Consider the following 9886-nt stretch of genomic DNA (forward strand, 5'->3'; position numbering starts at 1 on the left):
TCCTAATCAACCTACATTGCATATCTTAACTTACATGCTGGGTTACTTTATAAATACAAAATAAAAACACATATTTTATTGTGCATTTGTTGAAAACTTTAATATTATTTAGAAGTGGAATGCCTTCTACTGGGAACCTTTTCCCATCGGACTATGAAGTTCTCCACCGGAGGAAATATATCGTGGGACCGTTTAGGGATCGACGTTGACGTGGTGATTGGTCATATTGAAAACTACATAGTTAGTGTCAACAACATTGTGATTAGGCCACATCACGGCTGCTTTATACGTCAACAAGTTTCATTTTATGTAGCGTAAACAGTGTTTTCGGTTGTTTTGACGGTGATCCAACGGTGTGCTGCTGATTTGTCTTGTAAGTTCGTTAAGGCCTCACGGAGATCTGATATCATCTGTAGCTAGCAACATGTTAGACTGTATTTCAGAACTCGTTAGCTTTGCACGGTTTTAAACCGCATTTACGTAGCACCTAACCTGTGGTAATATTATAGTACTCACTGTCATTTAACAAATGGGTCGTTTCCTTGAAGAACGGATGCACTTAAGCGGCTGTTGGTTAGCCCGGTAGCTAATAATAAGGCGGCTACTTTCACTTCTAAGCTAACTCTTGTCAACTGTAGGCTACCTATCGCAAGTTTCTCTAGCTCTCTTACTGTTAGCAGAAAAAAGCTAGCTGGATAAGGGATAATGCTCTTTTGTGACTCTGCTTGTCTCATCTTCAAAATTACATTAACAGGTAGATCGTATCTGCTGTGACAGACTGACCAGGACTCATACGGCGGCAGCATGAAGCTCTACAGCATCAGCATCCACCACAAAGGAGCGACCAAAGCTAACCTCCTCAAATCGGCCTACGACCTGTCCTCCTTTAGCTTCTTTCAGCGCTCCAGGTCGGTCCCCTGTATATATTATCTGACATGTGTTTTATAGTGCGTTTGACTTCTTTGTTCTCATGCTCTGTGTGTAGATGCAGAGAGAATGATAAAAGTGACATTGGTCTTTTTCACGTCAGTTGGTTTGGTTTTACAGCAACTATACACTTTAATACAGTGTTTAGTCTAATGTGTTGCCTGATCGTTGACCTTATTGTTTTGGCTTGTTTAGTGTTCAGGAGTTCATGACCTTCACCAGTGCCTTGATTGTTGAACGGACATCACAAGGAAGTCGTGCCTCCGTCAAAGAGCAAGGTAAACATCAGCAGCTTCAGTTCAGGTTACATTTTTCGAAAGTGTTATCATTGCTTGTGTTAGTGTTGTTCAGCACTTATCTTGTTTTCACATGGTTTAGTACCACCCAGTTTATATAACACTTTTATAAAACACAACTTTGTTGTTTGTGTGATGCAAGAGTTGATATTTACATTTTAATAGCCATCCTGGTGGGGGAGTGGTAAAGATGTACAGTACATCATAAAACATGCCCCTGAATCTGAGCAGAAACATTTGTATTGTGTACCCCTCTCCCTCCCAATGTTTCCTGCGTCAAAACGTATCAAACATGCATATGTATGAACTGTTTAATTGGAAAGTCAGTCAGTTAAACAATAAATAAGTCAGGCTTATGCTCCCAAAGTTAGCTCTTCTTGAATGGAAGGTCTGGTTGCTGTCTTACTACCAATTAACACCCATTATTATAAAAATGGTCTCGATACATTAAAATGACTAGCATTTATTTAAAATCTATCAATTTTTCCTTCTGCTTTTCTTAACAAAGCGGGCCAACTTTTTGTGGGTTACATGTACCCTAAAACAAGGAACTGTTTTTATCACACTTCTGTTTTCATCATACTGTCCATGCTTCCTCCTATTTGCAGAGTACCTGTGCCATGTGTATGTAAGAAATGACAACCTGAGTGCTGTGGTCATCGCAGATACTGAATACCCACAGAGAGTCTGTTTCACATTGCTAGACAAGGTCAGTATAGAAATGTGTAAATATAGACACATACTTATTGCACTCTGTTGTCAACTTCAGTGTTGATATTGTGGGTTTTTTTCAGGTATTAGAAGAATTCTCCAGACAAGTGAACAGTATAGACTGGCCCTCTGGTAATCCTGACACCATCAACTACAAAGCCTTGGATATTCACCTTTCTAAATACCAGGTTAGTTTGTAATGTGTTTATTAGAAGATATTTCAAAGGAAACCCTTCTGGCCGAGGATTATGATTGGGTTCTGAGAAAAATGTTGAATTTCAATGACATGTCTTTTGTCATTTTACACTGTTAGTTGAAATGTGCTTTGGAGTTAAAGATGGAAGATATTAATGACTCAGTTTGTTGCTGTTTAAAGATATTTTTGAATTGCACTGTACCTGACAGCTTGTTGTTGTTTATTCCCCCCAGAACCCCAGGGAAGCAGATGCAATGACCAAAGTGCAGGCAGAGCTGGATGAGACAAAAATCATTTTGGTAAAAACCTCCCTAATCATGGGTCACATACTTAAACTAAGAGGGTGGTAGATATCCTATTTTGTATAGAAACATCAGAAGATTCTATTTGTTTCTCTTCGTAACAGAATAAACATGTAGGATATGGAAAGCACACACTACTAAAGTACAAAACAGAGACAAGTGAGCTACAGGTCCTGGGCCCCACAACTGCTGCTATTGGCCCAAACCATCTCTACATGCCAGAGCCATAACGTAGCATTTCGGAGTCCTTGTCAAGTCAAATGCTTCATGTTGCACTCTGTGATTTAACAAATGTTTCTGTATCTGTAGCACAACACCATGGAAAGTCTTTTGGAGAGAGGAGAGAAGTTGGATGATCTTGTGGCAAAGTCGGAGCACCTGGGAAACCAGTCCAAAGCCTTTTACAAGACTGTAAGTGCTGACTGCTCGCCTTATTAATGCTTGACTGACACGATCATTAACTGTTCAGATGCCTGACTGTTTGCATGTGTTTAAATGTTAACCCTGCAGGCACGGAAACAGAACTCCTGCTGTGAAATCATGTGATGCCGCTGCCTCGTCCTCGAGGACACGCCTCTCTCTGCCTTTCTGATTTTCCTACAACTCCCATCACCCACCAGCCACCAGCTCTCAACACAAAGGACAGAAAGGACGCTTTAATCCGGGTCAAGAGGTTGGGATAACAGCATGAAAAGGTGGAAATGTGACCTGTCCATACTGAGACTGATGGGGGCTGAAGTGATGGGGTTTGGTCGGGGGAATAAGTAACATTTGATTATTTTTTTTTTACCTCTCACAGGGTAAACATCTGTGTGGTGTTTCAATACCAGCTGCAGACATAATAGTGTGACGTTGTGTATCGGTGATGTATTGTATAAACGTCCTCAAACCATTTAATGTTATCAGATTGAAACAAATCCTCATAGTTTGATTTCAATTATTCCAATTCTTAACCACAATTGTGCTTCTGGTTCAAGACAACTCTGACAATCACAAAGTCTTATGTAGTGATTTCAAAAGATGCGTCACTGTTCCAAAACTCTTGTTTTTTCTTGCAGGCATAACCTTTGTTGCCCACTAGGTGGCCCTGTTTATTTTTCTTTTATTCCTCCAATGACCCTCAGTATCTAGGTAAATGTATAAACTCTAATGTGAGCCAGGACGGCAGGTGGCTGCTTGGATGTGTGATATCAGAATCTCACAGAATTTTACAATGATTTTGAAAATGTATTAGACTGGATTAAGTTACAGGACTTCTTTGATTTTCCTCTGTCTCATAGTGTTAAATTAAACTTTAAACATTCCCACTTTGGGTGAGTGCATAATGTATGATGGTGCATCTTAAAGCTGTTAAGATCATAGATGCAGCCTTAATGCAGTGTGGCTAACATTTAACCCCCTGTGTTAAATCTGTTCTCGTTCTACTTAACATACTGTAGCCATGCTTTTCACTCCGCCAACTCAACACTTTTTTTTAGAGTTCAAGAGCCCACTTAGACCTCTGCAAACAGGGGTTGTCTGTTGCTCTCAAAACCTTGATTATTTTACCATCATTTATTGTGATTCTGAGAAACCTCGACTGCTGCTGCACTCTCTGGCTTCTTATTGTGGGTTGAACGTCTGAAAAATTTGAGGATTTCTCACCTCTTATTTTAACACACTCCACGGCTGATTTTCTTATTATTTTCTGACAGCACTGCTTACTTTGTTTGCAGAAATGTCTTTCTTCAGGAACTGCTGATCAGTTTAGATAGCGATAGAGATGCCTTGGCTTGTGTGTTTTTAGATGTTTCTCTGCTCCTTCAGCTGTGTGTATAGGATTTGTTGACATACAACATATGCAGGCTGCATTGGTGTCGAGTGCGTGTGTGTGAGGACTGGTGTGTATGTGTGTGTGATCTGAATTGATCTTTCTGCTTTTACAGTGTAAATTTTTGTGCAATATCTCTGCAGACTGTTGGTGTATTTCTCTTAGAGTGGAGATGATAAATTCAAATCATTTCTCATAAAGGAAAGTGAATTGACCTTTGAATTGGCTTTGTCCTTATCACTAACTCCCAGGTGAAGCGTGTCGAGGGGTGTTCCTGATATTTGTTGAATTGCTTTCTTTTCAAAGTGTCCAATTCATGTGCTAAATTTGAAAATCTGTGTGTAACAGTCCGCATTAAATGTTTTGATTCTGATGTGGTCTGCGAAATTAAAACCAAGACTTCAGATAATAAACGGTTCTCTTCTGTCTGTATAAACATTTTGTTTTTGGAACAGTGATTGTTTACAGAACATGCAGTTTTGCCTAGATAAACACACATAATAGCATCCTACAGGAAACTGTGGAGTTGAGGTGTTGCTGGAAATCCTGTTAAACCATGTAAAGGTAAACTTGTTCTTTGAGTGTAAACAGTGCTATGTTTTTTTAACATCCATATCTAAAATCAGCCAGCTGGAAGTGTGTGGCCTCTCCTGCACCTTTCCACAGGAAGGTCAGAAGCTGAAGCACCCTTCACGTGTTGTAGGAAGAGTCAAACCTTAATTTGAACAGAATCCATTAAAGAACCGAATAAAGACTAAACGTTACCTGAGATACAATTCTTACATTGTAACAAATGAGATGTGGTTTGCAGGGAGATCTTATCAAACAAGTTGACCCTTTCTTAACCATCCATTGTCAAAATTACCTTTTGCACACGTAGACCTGTGGTGGGTGAAGTATTCAGATCCTTTACAATTGTAAAATGTCTCCATTACAAATAAAAGTACTGCAGTGAGAATGGTACTTAAGTACAAGTAATTAAGTATTATCAGGAAATTGTAAGTATGTTCAGTAAAGGTACTTTTTAAAATTAATATTTAAAATGCAATGAAAACAAATTTACTTTTGAAAAGCTAAGGACTAAAATATTTAGACACAGAAAAAATTAATTATACATGTAAAATTGTTGCCAATTCATTTTTGTGTCAATCCACTCACTGTTTCTGGCGTACTTGAATATCATTTTGGATACTTTAGTCTACAACATTTTTTTATTGTTATGTATAGTGTTGTGTGTGTAATAATGTAAATGTATAAAGTGAGTACCGTATTTTCCGGACTATAAGGCGCACTTAAAAGCCTTACATTTTCTCAAAAAACAACAGTGCGTCTTATAATCCAGTGCGCTTTATATATGGATTACGGTAATTCTGGTTGTGCTTACTGACCTCGAAGTGATTTTGTGTGGTACACAGCTCTCACGGCGCTCTGTCAAAATGTTTTGGTACGACTTTGGTAAACTACAAAGCCGCACCGCTTGCAGCATTACGGCTACCGTAGTCAGGAGCGTCGCGGAGTTGCACCAAATGGCACCGGTCAAGAGACACGCTTACGACGCGGACTTCAAACTCGAGGCTATCAGTCACGCAGTAGAACATGGGAATAGAGCAGCTGGGAGAGAATTCAACATTAATGAATCAATGATACATATTTTACGTGTTATAACTGAACTTATTACTGACTTATCTGACTTATCTGTTTTGTTTCTGTTATATAATTAATAATTATATAATATGTATCCGTTTTACGGCATGTAGAAAAGGAGTGTGTAGGAGAGCGACATGCGGGGTGGGCGTGTGTGCGGAAGAAGTAGTTTTTGAAGTTGTTGCCAGGTTGGCTGCGTTGTCGGCGAAGACAATAAAAAAGGATTACTCCAGCTCCACTATTTCCCCCTCCTCTTTCCTCAGAGTGTCACATACCCAGCTGCTCTTCACTACGGTATAGAGCATAACAACGCTGGAGGTAACAACATTTCGCTTAATGCGCCTTATAGTCCGGTGCGCCTTATATATGAAAACATTTCAAAAATAGACCATTCATTGACAGTGCGCCTTATAATCCAGTACGCCCTATAGTCCGGAAAATACGGTAGTAACTTTAGCTGTAACTTAAATGTAATGAAGTAAAAAATACAAAATGTGCCTCTGAATTTTAGAGAAGTAGAAGTATAAAGGGGTACTAAAGGAAAACACTTTAAGTACTTCAAAGTAAGTATATCAAATATGTACCGTCCTTGAGTAAATGTACTAAGTTACTTTCCACCCCTGACGTAGAGGACACGCCTTGTTGATGTTGTATATCAACAAATCATACACAGACTGATATTAACACAAACATTTGGATTATCTGGAAAATGGATATTACCCTTACTTCGAACGAAACACGACAGCCTTGCGCAACACGGGCAGAGGTTCCTGGCTGTGCCAGATAAAGTACGAGTTGAACAGAAGTACTTGAATGCAGCACGAGAGGCGCGCCTCGCTCCTCACGCGTCCTGCTGAGCTGAGAGGAAAACATGATGGACGGATGAAGTCTAACCGCACAGCCTCAAATATGTGGACGGAGGTGAAAAACAGAAGCAGGACTGTCACCAGCGGCAGGAACAGCTCGATGGTAAGAAGCTTAAAGAGAAAACAGACGTTTATTTGGCTCCTACGGAAGAGCCACAACGAACCAAAACAAGCCTGTTGATCCGGGAACGAGTCTCTCTCTCGGGATACAGTGCTTTTTTACGACGGTTATAACCTGACCCATAACTGTTTAATTTTTACTTGTCGTCATTGAGCAATATTTCACTAAACCTCGACTGTTTTACCATCCAGCTGCTGGAACAAGTGTCTCGACGCGATTGTTTAAGAAATATGTCGGTTTCTAATCAGTTGTTATCTGATTTTCCACATTGCTGGACTTCCTGCAGCAAGTTGTCCACCTCAGCTGTAAGCAGCATGACTGCTGATCTTGCACTTTACGTCCACCTTTCTTTATTCTGTTTGTTTTAAACTATTGTCTCTGTGTTTAATGGCTGTCTTTAAATTGCACAATCAAGAATCCGATCTGGGCTGGCTGTGTGCTCCACTTCTCTTTTTGTTCAAACATGTATGATTTTGGCTTTTGCAGATGGTCGGCCCAGATCTGACACAACAGCTTTTACAACATGATCAACACAGGAATGGTGAGATAGTGTTTTATTTCTTCTTATCTTTTTCTCTAGCTGCTTATTTTGGTTTTGTCTATGTCACAAGTTGTCATGTTTTTTATTCTTGTAAAGAGATCAACTGCATATTTGTCCACATTATCTTAATCAGATTGAAGTGGCAGACAAACGGTGAATTCCTCCTTAGTTAAATTCTATCTAGCAGTAAGTCAGCTTTGGATGACAGGCAATCAATACTATTTTTAATTTAGAGCCATGCATGGCAAATAGCTAAGTTTCAAAGAGACACACTGTAGCTGCTGCCCAATGTTGACAGACAAAGAAAGTCATTAACTGTTACTTTAGAAATCGTGTTATAGGACTATTATATTTGATATACAATGAGAATGCCTATAATTAAACATATAAAATTATTTCTCCAGTCAATAGAGTTACTGTGTTATCAGAATTAAATGTAGTGCCAATAAAAATCTATAATGTTAGCAAATGTATCTCTCACATTCTTTTATATTAGCGCTGTTGACGTATTTGTAAATATTTTATTTCCCCTATAAAGGTTCAACTGCAGCTGCCACTCGTCCTTCTCACACAGAGGACTCTTTAACAAGCAGCAGTGGAATCATCCCAGGTGAGCCCTGCTCTGACAAAATCTGATTACTCTACAGACCCTGTACGACCTGTTTCAGAGAAAATCACCAGACTCAAGTCATCAACCAACAAGTGTATTTCCCTCAGGGAAAACAAACAGGGTGGAGTTGCACCACCAGCAGCAAAGCAAGCTTTACAAAATACCAAAACATTTTATTTGCCAGATCTTTTATTGGAGTATGACCAAATTGCTGGAGGTTATTTTTCTTTGCCAACACCAAGAATTTTCTAAATATACTCCCCTTTTGAGAGCAGCGTTTTCCTCATACATATTCAAAAGTATATAACGCTTTCATAACAGTGTCATTTCACCGGACCCAGATGTTTGTAAGGGGCAGTGACATTCGTCAGGACCCTGCAGTGTGCAGTAATATTATGAAGGCAGGCTGACGGGCTGCAGAGCTCTGAAAGATGACATTTACAAGCCTCTGACAGAAGAGGAGAAATTCCCAAAGCACCAAAAAGATACCCCAGTTGTTTCTTTGATGTGTGCAGGGGAGATTGATAGGTAAATTAAAAGTATGAAAATATGTTTTCTGTCAGGGAACCGGTTCACTTATATAAACAGGATGAAAAGCAGGTAAACAAATTATTACTGCAGAAGATACAATGAATCATGCAACCCTGCATATTGTGCATGTGTCCTCATGTATTGGCATGATTATTGTTGTGTAATAACAGGTCTGTTTTTGTGGCTTTAGGTGCAATTGCAGCCACAGTGTTCATTGCCTTTTTACTTGCTCTCTACGCTGTCCTCTGGAAGTGCATGGTGTCACCACCACAAAGGTAAAGCACTAGCAATTACATTTTGTTGACACAGCGTTCTTGGAACTGTCATTTGGTCACCTGCCTTTTAGCGTCACATGTCTAGACTTTGTATCCCAGCTCAACAAAGAAAGACAAATAATCTTGCATGGTCGGCACTTTTTCCACTTCATATTCAATTTGGATATGTTCTCTTAGTAGGTGATCTAACAACCACTTGTTTGTGTTTGTCTTTCAGAAAGCACAGCAAGGTGAGGGTGAGAGTAAAACAGAGGACGTCTTTGTGAAGACTGGCTTCAAGGTGCAGAATATCGGGCATCTGTTTATGCAGGTCAATGTGGATCTTAATGGTGTGGACTCAAATCTGAGAGCAAACTCTGCCCAGAGAAAAAACACCCGAGTGACAACATGTCGCTGAAGAAGATCCTTCTTATAGATGAAAGGTCAAATCACAAAAAACTGCCTGCACTGAGAGGATGCGTTCCCTCAGCTGTCTGCTCGGGGCTCCTGTTGACTCTAAGCTCCATGTTGATGTCAAACACTTGTGTTGCAGGTCAGATCATGCTGCTTTTTCTGTGAAATCTGCACTACTGAGGGACCAATAAGCTGTGTCTGTGTGTCTGATAGAAAGGTGCTGGTAAATGTAGATGATTTGTTTTTATATTTTGTACAGTTGTATTTAGACATTTCCTCTTTTATGGGTTCTCCTTTTTTAAAGATTTCTTGAGTAAACTACTAATGCTCGCAGAGTGTTAAGGACTATCAGCCATACACTTCTCCCTGCCTGGGTATTTAGACAGCATTCACTGTGGAATTAGAAATGTATTATGATTTTGATTTATATTATCCTTCATTGTCTTCTTTGAAATCCACACTTTACTTTACTTTACTCAGGATAGTGTAACTACTGTATTACTTGTGACTCTCTCTAATAAACTGTGACTTTTTTTTACATCGTTGCAATGTGAATATCTGTAAATGCTTTTATGTGACTAAGTTAACATTTAATGAAAAAATGAAAGGCAGATCATTTAAAATGATATATTTTTAACTTACTGTTAGCATGGAATGAGATAC

The 9886-nt window shown here is 39.3% G+C and overlaps 2 protein-coding genes across 2 annotated transcripts; both read left to right on the forward strand.

Moving 5' to 3' along the window:
• Nucleotides 1–155: 155 nt before the first annotated feature.
• Nucleotides 156–4655, forward strand: ykt6 (YKT6 v-SNARE homolog (S. cerevisiae)). The gene is made up of 8 exons (XM_063897918.1): nucleotides 156–373; nucleotides 755–908; nucleotides 1123–1205; nucleotides 1832–1932; nucleotides 2018–2122; nucleotides 2364–2429; nucleotides 2742–2843; nucleotides 2943–4655. Exons 2-8 carry the CDS (start codon nucleotides 805–807, stop codon nucleotides 2976–2978), a joined length of 597 nt encoding a protein of 198 aa, XP_063753988.1. The 5' UTR covers nucleotides 156–373; nucleotides 755–804; the 3' UTR covers nucleotides 2979–4655.
• A 1511-nt stretch (nucleotides 4656–6166) lies between these two features.
• Nucleotides 6167–9761, forward strand: sb:cb288 (uncharacterized). The gene is made up of 5 exons (XM_063897864.1): nucleotides 6167–6855; nucleotides 7360–7414; nucleotides 7953–8024; nucleotides 8746–8830; nucleotides 9048–9761. Exons 1-5 carry the CDS (start codon nucleotides 6700–6702, stop codon nucleotides 9094–9096), a joined length of 417 nt encoding a protein of 138 aa, XP_063753934.1. The 5' UTR covers nucleotides 6167–6699; the 3' UTR covers nucleotides 9097–9761.
• Nucleotides 9762–9886: the final 125 nt, after the last annotated feature.

The sequence above is a fragment of the Eleginops maclovinus genome, chromosome 12 (genome assembly GCF_036324505.1).
Source record: "Eleginops maclovinus isolate JMC-PN-2008 ecotype Puerto Natales chromosome 12, JC_Emac_rtc_rv5, whole genome shotgun sequence".
Classification (NCBI taxonomy): domain Eukaryota; kingdom Metazoa; phylum Chordata; class Actinopteri; order Perciformes; family Eleginopidae; genus Eleginops; species Eleginops maclovinus.

Coding starts and splice junctions, on each gene's coding strand:
- sb:cb288 (XM_063897864.1), top strand. CDS start 6,700: ATGCAGCACGAGAGGCGCGCCTCGCTCCTCACGCGTCCTGCTGAGCTG. Junction 6,856..7,359: donor GCGGCAGGAACAGCTCGATG/GTAAGAAGCTTA, acceptor TGGCTTTTGCAG/ATGGTCGGCCCAGATCTGAC. Junction 8,025..8,745: donor CAGCAGTGGAATCATCCCAG/GTGAGCCCTGCT, acceptor TTGTGGCTTTAG/GTGCAATTGCAGCCACAGTG.
- ykt6 (XM_063897918.1), top strand. CDS start 805: ATGAAGCTCTACAGCATCAGCATCCACCACAAAGGAGCGACCAAAGCT. Junction 2,123..2,363: donor TTCACCTTTCTAAATACCAG/GTTAGTTTGTAA, acceptor TATTCCCCCCAG/AACCCCAGGGAAGCAGATGC. Junction 2,430..2,741: donor ATGAGACAAAAATCATTTTG/GTAAAAACCTCC, acceptor CTGTATCTGTAG/CACAACACCATGGAAAGTCT.